The 27,354-nt window shown below is 42.2% G+C and overlaps 1 protein-coding gene across 2 annotated transcripts; it reads right to left on the bottom strand.

Annotated features, from left to right (window-relative positions):
* LOC135481948 (transmembrane protein 192-like) lies at nucleotides 1–23,729 on the bottom strand. 2 transcript variants are annotated; one of them, XM_064761736.1, is made up of 7 exons: nucleotides 23,604–23,729; nucleotides 17,507–17,659; nucleotides 14,319–14,550; nucleotides 8,239–8,391; nucleotides 4,705–4,781; nucleotides 4,045–4,073; nucleotides 1–1,987 (listed from the first exon to the last, which is right to left on the bottom strand). In XM_064761736.1, exons 1-7 carry the CDS (start codon nucleotides 23,637–23,639, stop codon nucleotides 1,855–1,857), a joined length of 813 nt encoding a protein of 270 aa, XP_064617806.1. In that variant the 5' UTR covers nucleotides 23,640–23,729; the 3' UTR covers nucleotides 1–1,854. The 2 variants fall into 2 exon arrangements, with proteins under 2 accessions (XP_064617806.1, XP_064617805.1); XM_064761735.1 differs by lacking the exon at nucleotides 4,045–4,073 and having other exon boundaries at nucleotides 1,849–1,987; nucleotides 4,672–4,781.
* Between the last annotated feature and the right edge of the window lie 3,625 nt (nucleotides 23,730–27,354).

The raw sequence follows: 27,354 nt of genomic DNA on the forward strand, positions 1-27,354 counted from the left end.
ACCTTATCACCCACCACGAACCCAATAGCCCACCACAAACCCAATTGCTTACCACAAACCCTATCACCCAACACGAACCCTATCACCCACCACAAATCCAACATATTTACCGTGTCTGCTATGGCTCATCTTACACATCTACCGTGTCTGCCATGGCTCACCTCACGCGTCTACCGCGACTGCCAGGGGCCTGCGTGGCTCAGTTGGTTAGCACGCTAGCACAGCGTAATGACCCAGGAGCCTCTCACCAATGTGGTCACTGTGAGCTCAGGCTGGCTTCCTCTCTGGCCGTACATGGGAAGGTCTGACAGCAACCTGCAGATGGTGATTGGTTTCCCCCAGGCTCTGCCCAGTTCCCTTCCACCATAATGCTGGTGAGTGAACTATTCTTGAGTACAGCATAAAACGCCAATGAAATAAATAAGTGACCAGCCGTGTCTGCCATGGCACATCTCACACATTTGCTGTGTCTGCCATGGCACATCTTGCACATCTATCGTGTCTGCCATGGCTCATCTTACACATCTACCATGTCTGCTATGGCACATCTCACTAACACATATTATACACATAACCCTGTGTTGCCAACTGATCATAGTTCACACTGCTCATTTATAAAATCATCCAACAGTAAACTACAAAGATTCTGCAACACCATGAATTAATACATGCACATGACAAAATTTCTCCCAGCACTACACCAAAATATAGTTCCTGCTTACCATGATACGTATTCTATCCTATAAAACCCCTAAAAGCATTGGGTTGAATATCGCATAAAAATCTTATTAAATGAGACTATAACTAATAAATCAATCTCTTGTGTCACTTAAAGGAAGCATCTATTTATCTGTATTTGGTTTTCACAAGTTGCATACACTTTGAAGGCACATGTGTTCATTAGAACATGGTCAATACTGTAAATTGTCAGAACAGCAAAAATACCAGCTCTACTACTGTGTGCAGGTCTGCCATCAGGGAGTATATGTACTCACAGCATCAGTGTCATGTACAACGTACAGCCATTACAACACAGGTGACATCAGCTGTACTACTGTGTGCAGCTCTGCCATCAGGGAGTATATGTACACACAGCATCAGTGTCCTGTACAACGCACAGCCATTACAACAGATGTGACATCAGCTGTACTACTGTGTGCAGCTCTGCCATCAGGGAGTATATGTACACACAGCAACAGCGTTCTGTATTGCAAACGATGAACATGTCTGACAGAAGATGTTTGACAGAACACTGTTTGACTTCACACTTCAGCCACTTCAGATGGATCTTAACCTGTTCACCTCAGCTGTCTGATGGACTTTACCCTGTTCACCTCAGCTGTCTGATGGACTTTAACCTGTTCATCTCAGCTGTCAGATGGACTTTAACCTGTTCACCTCAGCTGTCAGATGGATCTTAACCTGTTCACCTCAGCTGTAAGATGGATCTTAACCTGTTCACCTCAGCTGTAAGATGGATCTTAACCTGTTCACCTCAGCTGTAAGATGGATCTTAACTTGTTCACCTCAGCTGTCATATGGACTTTAACCTGTTCACCTCAGCTGTAAGATGGATCTTAACCTGTTCACCTCAGCTGTAAGATGGATCTTAACCTGTTCACCTCAGCTGTCAGATGGATCTTAACTTGTTCACCTCAGCTGTCATATGGACTTTAACCTGTTCACCTCAGCTGTAAGATGGATCTTAACCTGTTCACCTCAGCTGTCAGATGGATCTTAACTTGTTCACCTCAGCTGTCATATGGACTTTAACCTGTTCGCCTCAGATGTCAGATGGATCTTAACCTGTTCGCCTCAGATGTCAGATGGATCTTAACCTGTTCACCTCAGCTGTTAGATAGACTTTAACCTGTTCACCTCAGCCGTCAGGGAGAGTATTTTCTTGGCCAGGTGAGCGTTATGCTGTTTCAGGTAGCGTATCATGTCGGCCTGTTTTTCTAAAACCTGATCCACATAGTCCTCGTCCCTGTGGAGGAAAACAGGAGGTACATTAGTAAATCATTACAGCCGCTGTTAACAGTGGTACCACATAAGATGACATTAGTATGTCGTACAAATCTCTCTGTCCATATTTTGTAGTCTCAAAATCTTCAGCAGAACTTATCAAACATACTTCTTTGAGTTGGCTTAGCTGTGAACTATTATACTATGACAGTATGTGATCAGAGTACGTTATCTCATATAGCTCTCTTATAAGGCAATTAACATGCTGCGATTCTGCTGAACCCTTACCATCTCCTCACTGGCTGTCGTGCATAGTTCACACAGAGTCTAACATTCATTAGGCCCACAGACTAAAGTACATATAATATTGTGCCTTAACAGACAAGCGTGCCAGGAAAGGAATCATGATACATTCCATCCACTTGCTTTGTTGGCAAGAGAAGAAATTTCTTGTTCAGCAATATGTCTCAAGTTCAATAGACATACCATTCTCATTAATTTCTCAAGAACAAGTCCCAGACACAGAATTTAGTGTCTTTACGTGCTGGCTAGTATGGAATTCATATGAAACCTGTCACCACCAGAAGAAACCGGTGACAGAAGAAACCTGTCACCTTCAAAAGATGCCTGTCACCTCCACAAGAAACCTGTCACCTTCACAAGAAACCTGTCACCCTCACAAGAAACCTGTCACCTTCACTTGAAACCTGTCACCTTCACAAGAAACCTGTCACCCTCACAAGAAACCTGTCACCTTCACAAGAAACCTGTCACCTTCACAAGAAACCTGACACCTTCACAAGACACCTGTCACCTTCACTTGAAACCTGTCACCTTCACTTGAAACCTATCACCTTCACAAGAAACCTGTCACCTTCACTTGAAACCTGTCACCCTCACAAGAAACCTGTCACCTTCACTTGAAACCTGTCACCTTCACAAGAAACCTGTCACCCTCACAAGAAACCTGTCACCTTCACAAGACACCTGTCACCTTCACTTGAAACCTGTCACCTTCACAAGAAACCTATCACCTTCACAAGAAACCTGTCACCTTCACTTGAAACCTGTCACCTTCACAAGAAACCTGTCACCCTCACAAGAAACCTGTCACCTTCACTTGAAACCTGTCACCTTCACAAGAAACCTGTCACCTTCACTTGAAACCTGTCACCTTCACAAGAAACCTGTCCCCCTCACAAGAAACCTGTCACCTTCACTTGAAACCTGTCACCTTCACAAGAAACCTGTCACCTTCACAAGACACCTGTCACCTTCACTTGAAACCTGTCACCTTCACTTGAAACCTGTCACCTTCACAAGAAACCTATCACCTTCACAAGAAACCTGTCACCTTCACTTGAAACCTGTCACCTTCACAAGAAACCTGTCACCTTCACAAGACACCTGTCACCTCCACTTGAAACCTGTCACCTTCACTTGAAACCTATCACCTTCACAAGAAACCTGTCACCTTCACTTGAAACCTGTCACCCTCACAAGAAACCTGTCGCCTTCACTTGAAACCTGTCACCTTCACAAGAAACCTGTCACCTTCACAAGAAACCTGTCACCTTCACTTGAAACCTGTCACCTTCACAAGAAACCTATCACCTTCACAAGAAACCTGTCACCTTCACTTGAAACCTGTCACCCTCACAAGAAACCTGTCACCTTCACTTGAAACCTGTCACCCTCACAAGAAACCTGTCACCTTCATAAGAAACCCGTCACTTCTGCAAGAAACCATTCACTTGCATAAGAAACCTGTCACCACCACAAGAAACCTGTCACCACCAGAAGAAACCTGTCACCTTCACAAGATGCCTGTCAACTGCACAAAAACCCTGTCACCTGCACAAGATGCCTGTCACCTGCACAAGAAACCTGTTACCACCAGAAGAGACCTGTCACCTTTACAAAAAACCTGTCACCTTTACATCAAGCCTATTTCAGTGAACAACAACCTAATCCAAGGTGTAACTCACCTCAGTTACATGTTCGAAAAAGTCTTTACCAGAAGCCCATTTTTGTGAATGACCTGAACTGAAGGTGTAACAGATCTCAGTCAGGCTTCACCTGAAGCCTATTTCTGTGAATGACCTGAACTGAAGGCTTAACTGATCTCAGTCAGGCTTTGCATGAAGCCTATTTCTGTGAATGACCTGAACTGAAGGCGTAACTGATCTCAGCCAGGCTTTGCCTGAAGCCAATTTCTATGAACAACAGCCTGGACTGAAAGTGTAACAGATCTCAGCCAAGGGAAGTCTAAACTTCACGCCTACATCTATTTCTAAGAACAGTGGCCTGGATGAGAGTGTAACTGATCTCAGTTACGAGGAAGACTTTATCTGAAACCTATCTATTGGCAACGACCTGGACTGAAGATGTATTTTGACCTCACATAGGGTTGAATCTTAACTTCAAGCCTACCCCATGTATTTCTACAGACGACCTTGAATGAAGATGTAATTGACTGCAGTCAAAATGAAGTCTTTACCTGAAGCCTATTTCTAATGACCTGAACTGAAGGTGTAACTGATCTCAGTTAGGCTTCACCTGAAGCCTATTTCTGTGGACAACACCATGAACTGATGATATAACTGATCTCGGTCAGGGGGAAAGTATTAACTTACAAGCCTATTTCTATGGACAATGATCAGGATGGAGGAGTGTAACTGATCTCAGTCAGGATGAAGTCTTTACCTAAAGCCTATTTCTGTTGATGACGACCTGGACTGAAAGAAAACTTGTCATCATTTCATCCTGTTGGACATCAGGACTGGCTGACTTTCTGTTGAATTTGACTGTCCTAACTGTAAACAAAAATAATGTTAAAAAGTTTAAAGAGCCATCACAGTGAGTGTAACACAGCTGTCAGAGGGAGGGTAAACACAGCTGTCAGAGGAAGGTAACACAGCTGTCACTGAGGATATCAAAGCTACATGTATAAGAGAAAGAAAGTAACAAAGTTGTCAGAGAGGGTAAAACAGCTGTCAGGGGGAAAATGATAACACTGCTGTCAGAAAGGGTAACACAGCTGCCAGAGATGGTAATTTATTTGATTGGTGTTATATTGCCATACTCCAGAATGTTTCACATATATGACGGCAGCCAGCATTATGGTGGGAGGAAACCAGGCAGAGCCCGGGGGAAACCCCACTACCATCTGCAGGTTGCTGGCAAACCTTCACACATACAGCCAGAGAGCCAACATGAGCTGGACTTGAACTCACAGCGACACAGAGGTGAAAGACTCCTGGGTTATTACACTGCGCTAGCGAGCAAACCAACTGTCAGAGAGGGTAACACAGCTGTCAAAGAGAGAGGGTAACACAGCTGTCAAAGAGAGGGTAAAACAACCCGTCAGGGAGGGTAAAACAGCTGTCAAAAAAGAGGGTAACACTGCTGTCAGAGAGGGTAACACAGCTGCAGAGATGTTAACACAGCTGTCAGAAAGAGGGTAACACAGCTGTCAAAGAGGCAGTGTAACACAGTTGTCTGAGGGAAAATAACACAGTTATCAGAGGGAGAGGATAACACAGCTGTCAGAGGGACAGGGTAACACAGCTATAAGAGAGGCAGGGTAATACAGCTGTCAGAGGGGCAGGGTAACACAGCTCTCAGAGGGAGGGGATAACACAGCTGTCAGAGGGACAGGGTAACACAGCTATAAGAGGGGCAGGGTAATACAGCTGTCAGAGGGGCAGGGCAACACAGCTCTCAGAGGGAGAGGATAACACAGCTGTCAGAGAGGGTAACATAGCTACCAGAGACGTTAACACAGCTGTCAGAGAGGGTAACATAGCTGCCAGAGACGTTAACACAGCTGTCAGAAAGAGGGTAACACAGCTGTCAAAGAAGCAGTGTAACACAGTTGTCTGAGGGAGGGTAACACTGCTGTCTGAGGGAGGGTAACACAGCTGACAAAGAGGCAGGGCAACACAGCTGTCAGAGGGAGGATAACACAGTTATCAGAGGGAGAGGATAACACAGCTGTCAGAGGGGAAGGGTAACACAGCTGTCCTGAGGGAGGGAAACACAGCCGTCAGAGAGGTAGGCGTAACACAGCTGTCAGAGGGAAAGAGGATAACACAGCTGTCAGAGGGAGAGGATAACACAGCTATCAGAGGGACAGGGTAACACAGCTGTCAGAGGGCAACACAGCTGGCAGGAGGGAGGGGATAACACAGTCTGTCAGAGGTGCAGGGTAACACAGCTGTCAGAGGTGCAGGGTAACACAGCTGTCAGAAGGAGAGGGTAACACAGCTGTCAGACAGGCAGGGTAACACAGCTGTCAGAGGGAGGGTAACATAGCTGTCAGAGGGAGGGTAACACAGCTGTCAGAGAGGGAGGGTAACACAGCTGTCAAAGGGAGAGGGTAAAAACAGCTGTCAGAGAGGGAGGGTAACACAGCTGTCAGAGGGAAGAGGGGTAAAACAGCTGTCAGAGGGAGAAGTAAAACAGCTGCAGAGGGAGGGTAATACAGCTGTCTGAGGGGCAGGGTAACACAGTTGTCAGAGGGAGGGTAACACAGCTGTCAGAGATGCAGGCTAACCATAGCTGTTATAGAGGGGAAAACACAGCTATCAGAGGGAGAGGATAACTCAGATGTCAGAATGAGAGGGTAACGCAGCTGCCTGAGGGGACAGGGTAACACAGCTGTCAGAGATGATAACACAGCTGTCAGAGGGGCAGGATAACACAGCTGTCTGAGGGAGGGTAACACAGCTGTCAGAGGGACAGGGTATCACAGCTGTGAGGGGGACAGGGTAGCACAGGGATGAAACACTTTGGATGAAACTGAATCTTTTGATACAAAAGACTTTAAAATTGGAACTTGTTGCTGCCCTGCTTTGGCACTCAGCTCTAAGCGGTTAGAGCAAGGAAACAGGACTAGTTGGCTCCATATCCAGTGTAATGTGACTCGGCAGGGAGTCATGTCTGGTGTCTTCGGCATAATACTTTAGTGGCGGGTAGCAATTTTGCAGCATGGACTTACCCTGCCAGAAAAAGGCATGTGTGTTATGGCTCCCTCATTGTTATGGCAGCAAGGCCTTGTCCTGCCACAAAAAGTGTGTTATGACTCCTCATTGTTATGGCAGCAAGGCCCTGTCCTGCCACAAAAAGTATGTTATGGCCCTTCATTGTTATGGCAGCGAGGCTTTGTCCTGCCACAAAAAGTGTGTTATGGCTCCTCATTGTTATGGCAACATGGTTTTGTCCTGTCACAAGAAGTGTGTTATGGCTCCTCATGGTTATGGCAGCAAGACACTGTCCTGCCACAAAAAGTGTATTATGGCCTCTAATTGTTATAGCAGCAAAGCCTTGTCCTGCCACAAACAGTGTGCCTATGGCTCGTCACTGTTATGGCACCAAGGCCTTGTCTTGCCACAAAGAGTGTGTTATGGCCCCTCATTGTTATGGCAGCAAAAAGTGTGTTATGACTCCTCATTGTTATGACAGGGAGGCCTTGTCCTTCTACAAAAAGTGTGTTATGGCCTCTTGTTATAGCAGTAAAGCCTTGCCCTGCCACAAAAAGTGTGTTATGGCTCCTCATTGTTATGGCAGCAAGGCCCTGTCCTGCCAAAAAAAGTGTGCTATGGCCATAAATAGAGTGTTATGGCTCCTCATTGTTATGGCAGCAATGCCTTGTCCTGTCACAAAAAGTGTGTTATGGCCATACAAAGTGTGTTATGGCTCCTCATTGTTATAGCATGGCTTTGTCCTGCCACAAAAAGACAGTGTGCTATGGCTCCTCATTGTTATGGCCGTGTTGAGCAAGTGAATGGTTCAACACGGCAGGTAACTCAAACTCAATTTTACTTTTAGTTAAGTAGTGCATTTAAATAGAGAAATAACCACAGAAAGGCTTTTTAATCAATTCTGTTACTGAAAACCAGTTGTAAATGCAATGTATGTAGGTCATTTTTAGCATTTTGGGGACTCAAAGTCTTGCTTATTCTTGTCCAACCTGTAAATGTAATTTGCATTCCATCAGTTTTAATAAGAAAAAGTCATACTTCTGTTCTTCTCATATCAATGAACAAATGATATTATGAAGTGGATATATATACTAATCTATATATATAATTACACAATACAACAAAGAATTTTGGCTTGTAAACAAAACTCAATTCAGATTTCACATTGGTTGGTAAAGGTATTTTGAGCTCAATTTATCCTCTGCCAAAACTGAATGTTTGAATTTCGTTTCGTAAAATTTTGACTTTGACAAATCCTTGGTACATGTTCATTGATACTAGGACTTACCTAAATACAGAATGAGGATGGGTAAAATGACTGCCACTTCCAAGGTAATCAGAATCTGTAGGTAATTGTCACGCTTGAGCTTGCCACAGGTTTGTGCCTTTACATCACAGAAGTTCTCCAGTGCAATGAGAACTACCACAAGAGCTGCATTGGCTGGGGAAGATAAAAGAAGAGGATTTTTGTGGATGAAAAATGTATGCTACTCTCTAGACAAGGCCCAGCAAAGCACTGAGGATTTTTGTCCAGACAACAGCTTTGGCCTGATGATTTTGTCCAGACAACAGCTTTGGCCCGATGACTTTGTCCAGACAACAGCTTTGGCCCGATGATTTTGTCCAGACAATGGCTTGGCTGATGGTGGCGAGAGTGACACAGTATACAGAGTAGGTAAATGTAGTGACAAGTGAGAATGATACAACATAGAGAGGTGATAAGTGAGAGTGACACAATACAGAAGTGATAAGTGAGTGACAACACAGAGAAGTGATAAGTGACAGTGACAAGTGAGTGACACAACACAAAGAAGTGATAAGTGACATTGACACAACATTGAGAAGTCATAAATGAGAGTGACATAATACAGAACTGATAAGTGAGAGTGACACAATACAGAAGTGATAAGTGAGTGACACAGTATAGAGTGGGGATAAGTGTGAGTGACACAGTATAGAGTGCTAATAAGTAAAAGTGACACAATACAGAAGTGATAAGTGACAGTGACACAACATAGAGACATCATAAATGAGAGTGACATAATACAGAACTGATAAGTGAGAGTGACACAATACAGAAGTGATAAGTGAGTGACACAGTATAGAGTGGGGATAAGTGACAGTGACACAGTATAGAGTGCTAATAAGTAAGAGTGACACAATACAGAAGTGATAAGTGACAGTGACACAGCATTGAGAAGTCATAAATGAGAGTGACATAATACAGAACTGATAAGTGAGAGTGACACAATACAGAAGTGATAAGTGAGTGACACAGTATAGAGTGGGGATAAGTGACAGTGACACAGTATAGAGTGCTAATAAGTAAGAGTGACACAATACAGAAGTGATAAGTGACAGTGACACAGCATTGAGAAGTCATAAATGAGAGTGACATAATACAGAACTAATAAGTGAGAGTGACACAATACAGAAGTGATAAGTGAGTGACACAGTATAGAGTGGGGATAAGTGTGAGTGACACAGTATAGAGTGCTAATAAGTAAGAGTGACACAATACAGAAGTGATAAGTGACAGTGACACAACACAGAGAAGACATAAATGAGAGTGATAAGTGAGAATCACACAAGAGAAAAGTGATACGTGAGAGACACATTACAGAGGTGATAAGTATGATATAGAAAAAATAATAAGTGAGAGGGACATAATATAGAGAAGTGATAAGTGAGAGTGAGACAATACAGAAGTGATAAGTGAGAGTGACACAATACAGAAGTAATAAGTGAGAGTGATATAATACAGAGATGATAAGTATAATATCGAGAAGTGATAAGTGAGAATGATACAACATACAAAGGTGACAGGTGAGAGTGACACAATACAGAAGTGATACGTAAGAGTGACATAGTATAGAGTGGTGATAAGTGAGTGACACAACATAGAGAGGTGATAAGTGAGAATGACACAATACAAAAAGGTGATAAGTGAAAATGGCATAAAACAGAGGTGATACATGTAAGTGAGATTGACATATATGTAACATAGAGAAGTGATAAGTGTGGGTAACACAACAGAGATGATAAGCAAGAGTGACATAACATAGAGAGGTGATAAGCGAAAGTGACATAATATACAGAGGTGATAAGTCAGAGTGACAAAATATACAGAGGTGATAAGTGAGAGTGGCATAATACACAGAGGTGATAAGTGAGAGTGACATATTACACAGAGGTGATAAGTCAAGAGTGACATAATACAGAGGTGATAAGTGAGAGTGACATATTACACAGAGGTGATAAGTCAAGAGTGACATAATACACAGGTGATAAGTGCGAGTGACATAATACAGAGGTGACAAATGAGAGTGACATATTACACAGAGGTGATAAGTGAGTGCGAGTGCTTGGGGTTTAATGTCGTACTTAACAATTTTTCAGTCATATGACAATGAAGGAATCCTTAGTGTGCATGTACCACCTCGTTGCAGGACAGATTTCCACCACTCTTTTACCTAGTGCTCCTTCACTGAGAAGGCAAGTAAGGCGCCCCACCCGAGCCATTATATTGATATAGGTCAACCAGTCGTTGCACTATACCCTTCATGATGAATGCCAAGCAAGGAAGTTACAACTTCGTCTTTTAAGGTCTTTGGTTTGACTCGACCCAGGATTGACACTTGATCTACCGCTCCCGAAGTGAACGCTCTACCAACTATGCTATCTGAGCCAGCAGAGGTGATAAGTGAGAGTGACATAACACACAGAGGTGATAAGTGAGAGTGACAGGATATAGAGAGGTGCTAAATGACAGTGACATAATATACAGAGGTGATAAGTTAGAGTGACATGATATAGAGAGGTGACAAATGAAAGTGACATAATATACAGAAGTGATAAGTCAGAGTGACATAATATACAGAGGTGATAAGTCAGAGTGACATAATATACAGAGGTGATAAGTCAGTGTGACATAATATGGAGAAGTGATAAGTGAAGGTTACATAATACAGAGAAGTGATAAGTGAAGGTTACATAACATACAGAGGTGATAAGTGAGAGTGACAGGATATAGAGAAGTGCTAAATGACAGTGACATAATATACAGAGGTGATAAGTGAGAGTGACTTGATATAGAGAGGTGATAAGCGAGGGTTAGAAAATATAGAGGTGACATCTAAGTCAGGTCAGGAAAAGGAGACATCTTAAGTCAGGTCAGGAGAAGGGAACATTTTAAGTCAGGTCAGGAGATGGGGACATCTTATCTCAGGTCAGGAGAAGGGACATCTTTAGTCTGGTCAGGAGAAGGGGACATCTTTAGTCAGGTCAAGAGAAGGGAACATTTTATCTCAGGTCAGGAGAAGGGACATCTTTAGTCAGGTCAGGAGAAGGGACATCTTATCTCAGGTCAGGAGAAGGGACATCTTTAGTCAGGTCAGGAGAAGGGAACATTTTAAGTCAGGTCAGGAGAAGGGGACATCTTAAGTCAGGTCAAGAGAAGGAGACATCTTAAGTCAGGTCAGGAGAAGGGACATCTTAAGTCAGGTCAAGAGAAGGAGACATCTTAAGTCAGGCCAGGAGAAGGGCACATGTTAAGTCAGGTCAGGAGAAGAGACAGCCTGTAAGAAGAAGGGGACTTCTAAGTTAGGTCAGGAGAAGGTGAAATCCAAAGTTAGGTCAGGACAAGGGAACATCTTAAGTCAGGTCATGAGAAGAGGAAATCTTAAGTTCGATCTGCAGGAGAGGTCAGCCTATAAGAAAAAGGAGACATCTTAAGATAGGTCAGGACAAGGGGACATCTTCTTATAGATATACTATGGGGACATCTTAGGCCAGGAGAGGGACATGTTGGTCTGCACCTAACTTCCTTCTAGGGCCATATTAAATGATTAGTGCCCAGATTTATTATTTATTCATTATTAGCTACCCCTGTATATATTGTTAAACTGGGTGTAAAAAAATATTGATAAAGGGTACATTAATCTGTCTAATATTGCACTTAAAGTCACTAGATAATGAGGTTAGTTTTATGTATTTTTTTCCACCAACACTCCGTGTCCAACCTTCACGAGCTGTCAGAGCTTTACCAATTAGTTCATTGTTAAATACAATAAAATAAAATAAAATACAAGAGTGACAACAAGCATATCGAATTTCTCCATGAAATCATGTGCTGCATTATATACGGTTGTATGTAAGTCAGAGTATGTATGTCAAAGATCCCTGGAGTTAGTTTTTTCAAGCTTTCAGATTTGGTGCATTACGAATGAGTGGATTTACAGCACAAGACGGAAGAATTTTGTACCCGCAAAAAACTGTCGTATCTGCTCTGCCCATTTTACAACTTAGAGCTACCAGAGAAATACGGCTGAACTTCCACAATGGCACCTGCACACAGTATTATAAAATACTACATGTATTAACTGAACTGAAGCTGATGAATAGCAAATCTCTGTACACTAACGCCGACGTCCACATTGTACATTACATAGTACAACATTATAGGCCCATATGGGCATTGGCTATTCACGCCATTCGACATTAACCATGATTATGTCTACCGGTAGATGCCATTGCATGTAGGTATCAATTTAGAATCCCTCAGGGAATAGAATGATATTTATTGTGAAGCGGATAGAGGGAAAGAATAGTAACTAAATATTAAACCTTAACACAAACACAAAGAAAGTGTAACACAGTATTAAGCTTCAGCTAAACAGTCCTTATTGCCAAGATCAGTTGGAAATACCTGGACAAAGATCATCGTCAACGTCTGAAAACTCGGAATCTGAATTCTGAGCAGAGATGTCAGTGTCATAAATCAGAACTTCAACGTCATCCACCATGGGATCAAATTGATACCACAGCATATTCGTTTCTGTGTAGAATCCATCTTTTAGAACCTCAAAAAATGACATCGTTTTCATACGAACTGCCAGGTTAATTTGGCCAGCTAGACTTGGGTTTTCCATCTATGACGTTACCCGCTCAGCCATACCAGGCAGCTGGCTGGAGATAGGCTAGGGCAGTAAATCTATTGTGTTTGGTGGATTTAAAGTCATTAGTACGTTTCTCAGAAGCCTTTTCAGTAATATACTGTTTCAACAGGTTATCATTAAGACCAGTAGCTAAATCTGGACACTAATCCTTTAAGAAGGAGATGACAGAATCCTTTAAGGACTTCTTGACAGGTCAGGACAAGGTGACAGCCTGTAAGAAGAAGGGGACGTCTTAACGTTACATCAGCAGAAGGGACAGCCTGTAAGAAGAAGGGGGCATCCTAACATTACATCGGGAGAATGGACAGCTTGTAAGAAGAAGGGGACGTCTTAATGTTACATCAAAAGAATGTACAGCTTGTAAGAAGAAGGGGGCGTCCTAACATTACATCAGGAGAATGGACAGCCTGTAAGAAGTGGACATCTTAAATCGGGTCAGGAGAATGGGCAGAAAAAGGGACGTCTTAACATTACATCAGGAGAATGGACTGTGTGTAAGAAGAAGGGGGCGTCTTAATGTTACATCAAAAGAATGGACAGCCTGTAAGAAGAAGGGGGCGTCTTAATGTTACATCAGGAGAATGGACAGCCTGTAAGAAGAAGGGGGCGTCCTAACTTTACATCAGGAGAATGGACAGCCTGTAAAAAGAAGGGGACGTCTTAACGTTACATCAGGAGAATCAACAGCCTGTAAGAAGTGGACATCTTAAGTCGGGTCATGAGAATGGAAGCCTGTAAGAAGAAGGGGACGTCTTAATGTTACATCAAAAGAATGGACAGCCTGTAAGAAGAAGGGGGCGTCCTAACTTTACATCAGGAGAATGGACAGCCTGTAAAAAGAAGGGGACGTCTTAAGCCGGGTCAGGGCAATGGGCAGTCTATAAAAAGATGGGGACGTCTTAACCTTATATTGGGAGAATGGACAGCCTCTAAGAAGAAGGGGACGTCTTAATGTTACATCAGGAGAATGGACAGCCTGTAAGAAGTGAACATCTTAAATCAGTTCAGGAGAAGGGACAGTCCATAAGATTTATTTATTTATTTATTTGATTGGTATTTTACGCCATACTCAAGAAAGTTGGTAAGAGAGAGCTAAAGTAACGTTACGTCACCTTGCCCTCTATAATGGTGATGTGCTGAAGCTGTGTCAAGATGAAGTTTCACTAAACTTTTACTGCGTTAAAAAAATCTAAAATAATATTTAATGTTAGTTTGAACGGTAGACTTTCAGTGGACATAAACATTATTCGGATGCTCTCTTTCACTTTAAATGACTCTTTAAAAATCTTTAATGAAAGCATATTTATGAACAGCTTTCAGTTGTCTGTCAGATGAACTTAACTTCATATTCTAGCTTTGTTTTACTTGAGTTGAAATCGACAATACAGTTGATGCACCTCACAAACCTCACCTCCAGAATGTACTGTGACTGGCAGTCTGCGTACATGCCGTGTCTGTCGGTAAAACTCCAGGTAGCCTAATGTACGGGAAACGTAATGATGGTATCTAAGATAGCGATCAATGGCAGTAAACACTATCCACAATCCTCCATGAGCATACGCTACTATAGAGAAGTCACTAGCACCACACTTCTCTCCTTGACATAACACTGGAACAATGTAGGACCCTGTGCCAAGCAACACCTGAAAAATACAAACATATTCACAAGATAATATACTTATATACTTGTATCCTTCCTGATACAGAATTATGCAGTTCTGTAAAGGCACCGAGCCATCTAGCTGGACCATGTCATTGTGCCATCCAGTTGGACCATGAAGCTGTACAATCCTGATGGACCATGATGCTGTACAAACTATCTGGACCATGGCGCTGTACAATCCTGATGAACAATGGCCCTGTACCATCCACCTGGACCATGGCACTGTACAATCCAGTTGGACCATGATGCTGTATAATCCAAATGGACCATGATGCTGTACAATTCAGATGAACCATGATGCTGTACAATCCAGATGGACCATGATGCTGTACAATCCAGATGGACCACGACCCTGTACAATCCAGATGGACCATGATGCAGTACAATCCAGATGGACCATGATGCTGTACAATCCAGATGGACCATGATGTTGTACAATCCAGATGGACCACGACGCTGTACAATCCACCTGAACCATGACGCTGTACAATCTAGATGGACCATGACATTGTAAAAACCATCTGGACCATGACGCTGTACAATCCACCTGGACCATGACACTGTACAAACTATCTGGACCATGGCGCTGTACAAACCATCTGGATCATGGCACTGTACAATCCACCTGAACCATGACGCTGTACAATCTAGATGGACCATGACATTGTAAAAACCATCTGGACCATGACGCTGTACAATCCACCTGGACCATGACACTGTACAAACTATCTGGACCATGGCGCTGTACAAACCATCTGGATCATGGCACTGTACAATCCACCTGAACCATGACGCTGTACAATCTAGATGGACCATGACATTGTAAAAACCATCTGGACCATGACGCTGTACAATTTCACCTGGACCATGACACTGTACAAACTATCTGGACCATGGCGCTGTACAAACTATCTGGATCATGGCACTGTACAATCCACCTGGACCATGGCGCTGTACAAACTATCTGGATCATGGCACTGTACAATCCACCTGGACCATGGTGCTGTACAATCCAGATGGACCATGATGCTGTATAATCCAGATGGACCATGATGCTGTACAATCCAGATGGACCATGATGCTGTACAATCCAGATGGACCATGATGCTGTACAATCCACCTGGACCATGGCGCTGTACAAACCATCTGGACCATGACGTTGTAAAAACCATCTGAACCATGGCGCTGTACAATCCAGATGGACCATGGCGCTGTACAATCCAGCTGGACCATGACACTGTACAAACTATCTGGACCATGGCGCTGTACAAACCATCTGGACCATGGCACTGTACAATCCACCTGGACCATGGCACTGTACAATCCAGATGGACCATGATGCTGTACAATCCTGATTGACCATGACGCTGTACAATCCAGATGGACCACGACCCTGTACAATCCAGATGGACTGTGGCGCTGTATAATCCAGCTGGGCCATGACATTGTAAAAACCATCTGAACCATGGTGCAGTACAAACCATCTGGACCATGATGCTGTACAATCCAGATGGACCATGATGCTGTACAATCCAGATGGAACATGACGCTGTAAAACCCAGATGGAACACGACGCTGTACAATCCAGATGGACCATGATGCTGTACAATTCAGATGGACCATGATGCTGTACAATCCAGATGGACCATGATGCTGTACAATCCAGATGGACCATGATGTTGTACAATCCAGATGGACCACGATGCTGTACAATCCAGATGGACCGTGGCGCTCTACAATCCAGCTGGACCATGACGTTGTAAAAACCATCTGAACCATGGCGCAGTACAAACCATCTGGACCATGATGCTGTACAATCCAGATGGACCATGATGCTGTACAATCCAGATGGACCATGATGCTGTATAATCCAAATGGACCATGATGCTGTACAATCCAGATGGACCACGACCCTGTACAATCCAGATGGACCATGACGCTGTACAATCCAGATGGACCATGATGCTGTACAATCCAGATGGACCACGACCCTGTACAATCCAGATGGACCATGACACTATACAATCCATCTGGACAGTGAAGAAAGATAGTTTCTAATTTATTTACAGGAGTATTTGTATTCATGTACAGTGTGCACTTTTGTCATGACTTCAAAGCCCACTAGCTTTTAGCAAACTGTTTTAGGAGAATTAATCAGTCACTGGGAAGGGTGTGCACGTATTTGATGCCGGAAAAGGCTATAAGCAGTGTGACAGAAAGCATAAACACTGTTCGCTCAGTTGACAACAAAGTTTGACCTAGTCAAAAAGACTGAAGGCCCCATTTCCTGATTCCCAGATTCTGCACCCAAAATTTGCTTGACATCTGCAGAGGGAAAATGTGAGTACACCTGTCGTCCATCACACACAAATCATGTACATTTCATGTGGCACCTGCATCCCTGTTAGGTGTGAGGATCTGGAAGTTGTCCCTCAATTTCTAACACAACATGACTGCAACAAGTACACACCGTTAATGAGCGAGTCACAACTCTGCCAACAAGTGCACACTGTTAATGGGCGAGTCACAACTCTGCCAACAAGTGCACACCGTTAATGAGCGAGTCACAACTCTGCCAACAAGCGCACACCGTTAATGAGCGAGTCACAACTCTGCCAACAAGTGCACACTGTTAATGAGCGAGTCACAACTCTGCCAACAAGTGCACACTGTTAATGAGCGAGTCACAACTCTGCCAACAAGTGCACACTGTTAATGAGCGAGTCACAACTCTGCCAACAAGTGCACACTGCTAATGAGCAAGTCACAACTCTGCCAACAAGTGCACACTGTTAATGAGCGAGTCACAACTCTGCCAACAAGTGCACACTGTTAATGAGCGAGTCACAACTCTGCCAACAAGTGCACACTGCCAATGAGCGAGTCACAACTCTGCCAACAAGTGCACACTGTTAATGAGTGAGTACTTTACTTACCACAAGAACTATCTGCAACAATATGACCCATGTTGTTTTAATTTGTCTGAACGGTGGGTCGACATCGGCACTCAGAGATGTGTGATCAGACAAGAGTGGATCATCAGAGTCATGGGACTGGATGGAATTGTCAGTCTGGTCAAAGAAATAGCCCTTAAAAAAACACCAGGAACTGTTAGTCTGAAATTCAAACTCAAAGTGAGCTTTAATATTACAAATAATTCTTCTACCATCAGAGGGGCCTCCGTGGCTCAGTCGGTTAGCGCGCTAGCGCAGCGTAATGACCCAGGAGCCTCTCACCAATGCAGTCGCTGTGAGTTCAAGTCCAGCTCATGCTGGCTTCCTCTCTGGCCGTAAGTGGGAAGGTCTGCCAGCAACCTATGGATGGTCGTGGGTTTCCCCCGGGCTGTGCCCGGTTTCCACCCACCATAATGCTGGCCGCTGTCGTATAAGTGAAATATTCTTGAGTACGGCGTAAAAAACCAATCAAATAAATAAATAAATAAATCTACCATCAGTTGGCAGTTTAATTTACTGTGAAATAGATTTTTTTTATGATATATTTTGGTCATGCATCATGATCACCACTTACAATTAAGAATTTCAGTATGTATGATGCACACAAAATGGCAGGCAAAAGTCAAGCATGAAATGACCAGATGTGTCGCAGATTTCATTCATCAAAATATTGTTCAAAATGGACATACCACTGTGGATGAGGAGAGAATGACTAAGTGATTGAATGTACAGTAGGTGAAACAAGAAGTTACGATGGGTGATTTCGGGTTAGCAACGATGAGTGGAAACTCTTAATGATTTTAAATGGAGCGACTTCTGACTAGATCTACAGCATGCCATCAGGCTTACCACAATATATATCTGCTGCAAGTTCTAGTCGCAAACTACTAACAATGGACCTAGTGTTCAGTACTTTTTTCAGACTGAATCACTGGCATATTGGCGTCGGATGAACAACTTTGAATGTGTAGATATTCTGGACATTAACTACATACATATATACAGCTTAATATAACTGCAAAAGTTTCTGAGATAGGATCTTAATTTGTTAACATAACCACATGCCATCACATTCCTAATCAGAAAAAAAATAACCTAAAAACTCATAAAAACTGATTTGTTTCACAAATAATTTGTCTTCCAATTGCAAGTGTACACCAGGTGTGGGTTCAATCCCAGCCTTCAACACACATCTAGGTGATAATAAGGATTCAACACACATCTAGGCGATAATAAGGAGTCGACACACATCTAGGTGATAATAAGGAGTGGACACAGATCTAGGTGACAATAAGGAGTCGACACACATCTAGGTGATAATAAGGATTCGACACAGATCTAGGTGACAATAAAGAGTGGACACACATCTAGGCGATAATAAGGAGTCGACACACATCTAGGTGATAATAAGGAGTCGACACACATCTAGGTGATAAGGAGTGAACACAGATCTAGGTGATAATAAGGATTCAACACAGATCTAGGTGACAATAAGGAGTCGACACACATCTAGGTGATAATAAGGAGTTGATACACATCTAGGTGATAATAAGGAGTGGACACAGATCTAGGTGATAATAAGGAGTCGACACACATCTAGGTGACAATAAGGAGTCGACACACATCTAGATGATAATAAGGAGTCGACACAGATCTAGGTGATAATAAGGAGTCGACACACATCTGGGTGATAATAAGGAGTCGACACACATATAGGTGACAATAAGGAGTCGACACACATCTGGGTGATAATAAGGAGCCGACACACATCTAGGTGACAATAAGGAGTCAACAAACAGATCTAGGTAATAATAAGGAGCTCACACAGATCTAGGTGACAATAAGGAGTTGACACAGATCTAGATGATAATAAGGAGTTCACATAGACCTAGGTGATAATAAGGAGTCAACAAACAGATCTAGGTGATAATAAGGAGTTCACACAGACCTAGGTGATAATAAGGAGTCAACAAACAGATCTAGGTGATAATAAGGAGTAGACACAGATCTAGGTGATAATAAGGAGTGGACACACATCTAGGTGATAATAAGGAGTCGACACAGATCTAGGTGATAATAAGGATTCGACACAGATCTAGGTGATAATAAGGAGTGGACACACATCTAGGTGATAATAAGGAGTCGACACACATCTAGGTGATAATAAGGAGTCGACACACATCTAGGTGATAATAAGGAGTCGACACACATCTAGGTGACAATAAGGAGTCAACACACATCTAGATGATAATAAGGAGTCAACACAGATCTAGGTGATAATAAGGAGTCGACACACATCTGGGTGATAATAAGGAGTCGACACACATCTAGGTGACAATAAGGAGTCAACAAACAGATCTAGGTGATAATAAGGAGCTCACACAGATCTAGGTGACAATAAGGAGTTGACACAGATCTAGATGATAATAAGGAGTTCACACAGACCTAGGTGATAATAAGGAATCAACAAACAGATCTAGGTGATAATAAGGAGTAGACACAGATCTAGGTGGTAGTAAGGAGTGGACACACATCTAGGTGTCAATAATGAGTCGACACAGATCTAGGTGATAATAAAGAGTGGACACAGACCTAGGTGATAATAAGGAGTTTACACAGACCTAGGTGATAATAAGGAGTCAACAAACAGATCTAGGTGATAATAAGGAGTAGACACAGATCTAGGTGATAATAAGGAGTGGACACACATCTAGGTGACAATAAGGAGTCGACACAGATCTAGGTGATAATAAGGAGTTCACACAGACCTAGGTGATAATAAGGAGTCAACAAACAGATCTAGGTGATAATAATGAGTAGACACAGACCTAGGTAATAATAAGGAGTTCACACAGATCTAGGTGATAATAAGGAGTCAATAAACAGATCTAGGTGATAATAAGGGGTGGACACAGACCGAGGTGATAAGGAGTTGACACAGATGTGGGTGATAATAAGGAGTCAACAAACAGATCTAGGTGATAATAAGGAGTAGTTTGAGCTTTACCACATGCACTCCAGTTTCCTTCATACATAAAACAGATAAAACTGAGATGGACTACTATACCTTTAGTGACTTCAGATTCCGGGTGGAAACAGATCTGAACAGTCACAAACATTTATTTGGACATGCTTGGTAACTTGGTAATCAACTTTAAATCAGGAACTGTTACATGTACATGTTCATGAGATGCGCCTTGTTAGAGCAACCACAAACTTGCATCACTTATACTCTATATGGCCATACAGTTAAAACGCAAAACAGAGTCTCAGCAACCGAAACAGCCAAGTGCTTGAGTTCTACTACAGAAATAACTCTCGTCTGATGGGTTAAAGCTGATAACATGAAGGTGCTTTTTTACTTGTCTCAATGTGCATCTAAGTCTGTAAAAAAGAAAAAGCCTAAAAGGGGAAGAAAACATTAAACTCACATGCTCAGTTGCAGTCCTTGTAGCTTATAACAAAATTTGTTGTGACCAGAAATCACTCACCTTTACATCGTTAGCGATAACAAGGAGCTACATTCCCTTGAGTATTCATAGTCACACCATAAACACATCAATCACTTTATTGCATTAGTATGGTGGTTCAAGTTCACACATGAATGATACTAGCATGAAAACAAATCCATTGTGGCTATGATTAACTGTGTTTCAAACACTTAAGCATGCTCTTCGTAAGATTCCTCATTTAAAGATAAGCACACCTACCACCTTGTGAGGTGGCAGTCAGCTATGCAAATTTGGATTGAAGTGAGACGATAAGACCACACCTATTACAACTATAGTCATCTTACTGTCAGTTTCTCAGACATACATGTACTTGTATAGCTGTTCTTTTTAAATTCACTTTAAGAACATAATTATCGATACAAATGTATGTTCAAATAGCAAAGCTGAAGCATTGGAAAAGAACATGGCATCAAAATCATATATATTTTTGCAGAGCAGGCATCCGTAGTTTATTTTTTTTATTATGTTTAAAAAAAAAGAGATATACGCTGTACCCGGATTATGTAATATGTGTTACAAACAAAGTCAATAGTTTACAATCTAGCTAATCGAAATGATCCACACTAATACTTGTTTCCATCCAACCCAAATCTTAACAGAAGCAAATCAAGTTTGAATATGTGTCATAAAGGCATTGACTATGTCAAACTGGCCTCTTAAATAGTTACATGTACTCATATGCATCCATTGCCATACACCATGGCTTTACGTCAACCACTTCATCCTTCGGGCAGTTTGCAGACACTGGAATGCTTATGCATAACTGTAAATGGTGAAAATATGTGTACTTGTACATGTGTATACTTGCAACTTTGCAAATATGTGTACTTGCAACTTTGAAGCACTGCTGGCACTGAAGAAAACCTTTGACACTGTATTGACAGCATGAATGTTGGCTAAATGCACGAGTGCACAGTCTGTTACTATATATCACAAACAGAATGTTTGTATAAATGGACAAACCCTGAGTATTGCAGCATATTGGTTATAATGTGTATTGATCAAAACATCATTATATGATGATTTTCAGAAATCTGTGACCCATTCTAGCAAAATTATAGGAATTATAGGGAAAAATCGAGCAAATTTGTGAAAATATAGGAAAGGCTTAAAATATAGGGGAAAAAATAGGAAAAATAGGCCCACTGGGAGCCCTGGTGTTGTCTTTCGATACACAAGGTGAGGGTTCAATCCCAGCTTTTAGCAGTGACCTTGGTGGCAATACAGTTAAATGATTCCTGTAGACCTCAATGTGGTGTTCATGTCTTCACATCACATATGGGAATAAATTTTCTTAATAACTTGCCAAATGTCAGTTGTTGATCCCAAGCATTCCAGTCTCCTCCATCCATACAACTGACTTAGATGGTATGTGATATTTCTGCACATTTGTACTCACTATGTTTCATTTATACTGAACTTAAAATTATCTCAATCATGTCGAGAAATCATAATTAAGGTGTACCCAATATATTTCTCAGGCAATAGCTTGGACTAACAATAAGCAGATCTATTTCCATTATCATACGTGTAAATTAGAAGCTACAGTGTCCCTGACATATCCATATAAGGTACCATGCTTGTCATTTTGTAATTGTGAGTTAAATGTGTTAAATGTGAGTTACACTCAGTACATATCCACCTTGTCTATAAGCATATACCCCAGCTATAACTCGAGTACACCTCAGACATCCAGTTTTTTTTACCTACTCTTTCCAGGGTACACATCCACTAAAGTGTACTTGAGGTGTTCATCTGCATAATTGGCAGTACCTCAGATACATCTTCAGTATACCTCACACACACTTCAAGTACACCTCAGACATACTGCTGATGAGACATGCTACACCTCATGATACACTCTGATTGCCTCCACTACAGGTATGTATACCTCTGGGTATACCTTATCAGGATAAGGGTATACGCAGTTGGTCTTTGGGAAAAGTCAAGGGCTATCTTATCAGACAAGAAAGTGGTATCAACGGACAGATCAAGTTCTTGAAAATAATCCATATACACAATTAATCATAGTAAAATGTATAGAATAGTAAAGACATTGTGTTGTTAGCACACAACGTCTAGAATTCATTAGGCTATGTAATGCGCTGTGTGCACACCTACGCTTTGCCTACGTAATATTATTATGGGTAGGTGATACTCTAGTTACTGGCTTAAGAGTGAAAAGAGCTATTATTACATATCATCAATATAATTTCATGAGGATCAAGTTATTTATTTATTGATTGGTGTTTTACGCCGTACTCAAGAATATTTCACTCATACGACGGCGGCAAGCATTATGGTGGGTGGAAACCGGGGACAGTCATCAGGATCAAGGATCAATCCACTGCTTATGTATATCCAGTGGATTTTAGAAAAACGAAGTGTTATATTATCTAGCAAGAAGGATGGTATGATAAACAGTTCAGACTTTGTCTACTCATAACAGTAGTACATGCGCGGTACGCAATAACTTGAAGTTAACCACTAGCCTACATGATCATACTACATTGTCGCAAACAAAAACACACTCAGGAGAGCAGCAGTTAATTTCAGCTTGTCCTTACCCCAGATCGACGAGAGTCGTCGCCTAAGCTCACCATTCTTCTAAGGACTCCGCAAATTTCAGTTGCATTTCCGTACTGTCTTGAATATAACCAGTCTCTTTGACTTCCCGCTGGAGGAAAGCAGACTGAAAGTCACATGATTTGTACGTCTCCATACAGAAAAGAGTTTTAATCAAGGGAGATAATACAGCTTTCACTCAGAAATCCGACAGTTAAGTCTAGATCAGCTGTCTTGTTCCAGTATGCATTTGTGAATTTTAAACAAATTTTAATGAATATTCTAACAGTATTGTTACAATAGGATAGCACCCAATTACCCCCTTTAGGTCACTATCCTATTTACATACGAGTAGTACATTTTTAATGTAAGCTGTGGTTAGGTGGGACCTCTGGTAATGGTGCGTTTTTAAAGGCGGCATAAGCTCCTTGAAGCCTACCTTAATTCAAGACCTTTAATTTTGTGAACTAATATGGCAAGCCCAGGTAAAATGCTATGTCAGTTTTATCCATTCAGAGTAAATTTAACAAGATTTCTTAAAATTAGCTTAGAAAAATACTAATTAACTAGACCTACATATAGGCCTACGTGTACGACAGGCAGCTTCGGCAAACGCCTTCAAATGTCTGTGTTATAGGCCTATCTAATCTCAGTAACATCGACCTAATGTATGATCTCTAAACATTTCTGCGAATCTCAGTGGTTGATGTAATGTTTTTCTCTATTCCGTTTCCAAGAAAAGTTGCAACTGTCGTGATGTACTGCAAGAGCCTAGGCTACTTCAATTGGCGAGGTGTAATTTCATGCAGCAAAAACTAATCTCGCATTACATAACAGCTGCTGTCGTGTGACAAGAGACGAAAATCAGAGCAGGCCTATTGAAGTTGTAACAACGTTGCAGCATGACTAAATTTGTAATGTGCAGTATACACTGTTGATCGTGCGGATGATCGTGGCTTTTCTCCGGTCTCTACCCGGTTTCTTCCCAACATAATGCTGACCGCTGTCGTATAAGTTAAATATTTTTCAGTACGGCGTAAAACACCAATCAAATAAATAAATGAACAACAAAGTAAGTGTACATGGATATAAATATATTGTCATTCCATTTCCGAATTCATAGTGTCTTTTTTTCTATTCATGGCGGAAGAACAACCTATTGTCAATGAGCAGGCCATAAACGGTTCTTGTGTCCACCATGGGCGTCGATGGGTTTCTGTGCATCTCCGTCTCATTGAAGTCACCAGACGAATAAGGAATGCTTGAGGAATCTCCCCCCGGATTCTGGTGAGGTCTCTAGCCATTGCGTCAACGCTTTTGGGCTTGCATCGCTTTCCTCTGAAGCGTCGGTCCATTTCGTCCCAAACCTGTTCAGCAGGTGCTAAATCAGGTGAAAGGTCCACTAGAAAGTTGTTTGGCATCCATAAATGCTCTTGTTACCCGAGCCGCATGGGGACTAGCATTCTCCTGCTGAAATGTGAACTTGGGACTGTGACGTTGCAGGCAAGCGACGACAACCAGCCGAAGGATCTTGTCTACGTAGCTAAAAGTACCGCCAACAACAACAAGAGGACTACGGTGACGAAATGGGAAAGTTCCCTACACAAGCACTGACCCACCGCTAACACAGGTGTCAAATTAGTCCGAGATTGCTCTGACGTTAGGTCTGGCAAAAGTTCCTTGTATCACAAGGTTAAATTATTCCCTATGCCACGTGGCCCCGAGATTTCTTGTTGATGCTCAAAGTGAACGTTTGTATTGTGGGCCTCGACATATTTGACAAGGGCAGGTAACTGTGTCAGGTATTTACATGTAGCACACTCCGACCTTGGTTTGGGGCCCGTTTTGGCCAATCAAAACTTTTGCCAAACCTAACGTGAGAGCAACTCCGGAATACTTTGACGCCTGTGTTGCTGAGACAAACCGTTTCGGGGGCGGGCCAGTGATGTTTTCTGGAAGTTTCACATTTCGTCACCGTAATCCCCTTATTGTTAGTTACGACTGCAATTTGAATGCTACAGGTTAGTTAAACCAGATCCAAGTAACGCTCACCCCTACGACGATACACGCGTTGACGCCCATGGAATAGGCAAAGTGGAAATGTGACTCTTCCGTAAACAGTTCGTTTCGCAAACGAATCCAGCGATCTTGAGCAGGTGTCGTTACTCGTGGACGTCCAGGACGTCTAATTTCAGAGTGAAGTCTAGTATTCATATTTTTTTCCAGATCGGAGAAACACTGACGTCCAATGCAGTAGGACGCAATCACAACATTATCTAGAGAAAAAACTGATTTCAAGGTATTCTACACTGCTAAGTATCTGATGTGAGGTATCTGACCTGGCAGTACTGCCCTAAGATGGCAATCTCACCACAAACATAGCAAGTTACTCTACAATATTTAGTCCCCTACCAAATCTTTTGCTCTTCCGACATTTTTTGGTTTCACTGCACAGTTCACTCACTGTGAGGTTCTAGTGGTCAGGGCTTACTAATTTATGTATAACAAGAAAGTGATATTGAGTTCTCAGAGTTTTAACAGTCTTGAAAATTGTCAGATATTTGTTCAAATATTGAGGTTCGACAGTGAAACAAGAATGGATTTATACATGCATGGTCATACTCAAGCTTTGTAGCTACAGAAACGTGTTGGCAACATCACCTGGTGCCACGTGCTACCGGTGGTAGCCTGATATGTGGCTTATATCCACTGAAGAATTGACCATGGACAGCACACTCTTCTTAGTTCTAGTCTTTCTGATTGCAGATTTCATTCTGATATTAATAGTTTTTCCAGAGAAACAGTATATTGAAGCAGGCGTTCATCGAAGCAGGTGAGTGGCAGTCACCTTATTCACATTATTTTTGAAAAATAGTTGCAAAAATGGTTCTCTTCAATAGGGCGTAATGGGTGTTCACATGCCAATAGTATCAGACTTGTTATTGAACCCCATAGCGGAGACTTCAATGACCCGACAGGAAAAGGATGGCCTTAATACGTGAAAATTTGTATACTGTATACATGTACAGATAAGCCGAGATGTTAGTTCACAGTCGTCTTAATTGCCAGCGGCAAATAGGACGAGTGAGATTCCGTGTGCTACCTATAAAGGTGGTACTTCCTCTTTTGTACTAATGCATCAGTTTACTCTCCATCCTCCTTGAATTTTCCTCCATCTAGGATTGCTAAAGACTAAGTGCAGCCAGCTGCAGATTCAGGGTCAGCCTCCTTATCTAAGGAACAAAGGGAAGAAGTAGGCACCATTTGCAGGTGGCGACATAGAACGTTAACTTGCTTCAGTAGACACAGTCATTCAGTATGGTCATATCTATCACTGTGCCAGACAGTTTCATGCTTGTTTCCAAAAGAGCACAAATAAGTTTACTTTGTGAGCTAAGTAACCTCATTAGTAGTTCTTTAGTGGACTGTACTGAACGTTTGTGTTGGAAATTGGGTAGACATTTTTTAACCTTGAACGTAAATTATGGTTGACGATTGATAGACCAGTGGCTATTTGGACGTTTACATTAGGAACCACAAGTCGTCTGAAAAGGCATCACAAAAGGACAAAATGCCCGGAGTCTAGTGGTCCTTGAACCGTCGCCTGTCTGGATGAGATGGTAGCTTCTCCACCTCAAGACCCCATCAGTATGTATGACGTGTCACCGAAAAGCCTGTTTATTCTGCCTTCCTGTCCTGATTTTGGTTACCAAAAATCGTCTAAAAACAGGAATACCGTTGTCCGAAGGCTAG

The sequence above is a fragment of the Liolophura sinensis genome, chromosome 1, assembly GCF_032854445.1.
Source record: "Liolophura sinensis isolate JHLJ2023 chromosome 1, CUHK_Ljap_v2, whole genome shotgun sequence".
NCBI lineage: Eukaryota > Metazoa > Mollusca > Polyplacophora > Chitonida > Chitonidae > Liolophura > Liolophura sinensis.

Coding starts and splice junctions, on each gene's coding strand:
- LOC135481948 (XM_064761736.1), bottom strand. CDS start 23,639: ATGGTGAGCTTAGGCGACGACTCTCGTCGATCTGGG. Junction 14,551..17,506: donor TGTTGCAGATAGTTCTTGTG/GTAAGTAAAGTA, acceptor TGTATTTTTCAG/GTGTTGCTTGGCACAGGGTC. Junction 1,988..4,044: donor TTCACAGAAATAGGCTTCAG/GTGAAGCCTGAC, acceptor TTTCCTCCACAG/GGACGAGGACTATGTGGATC.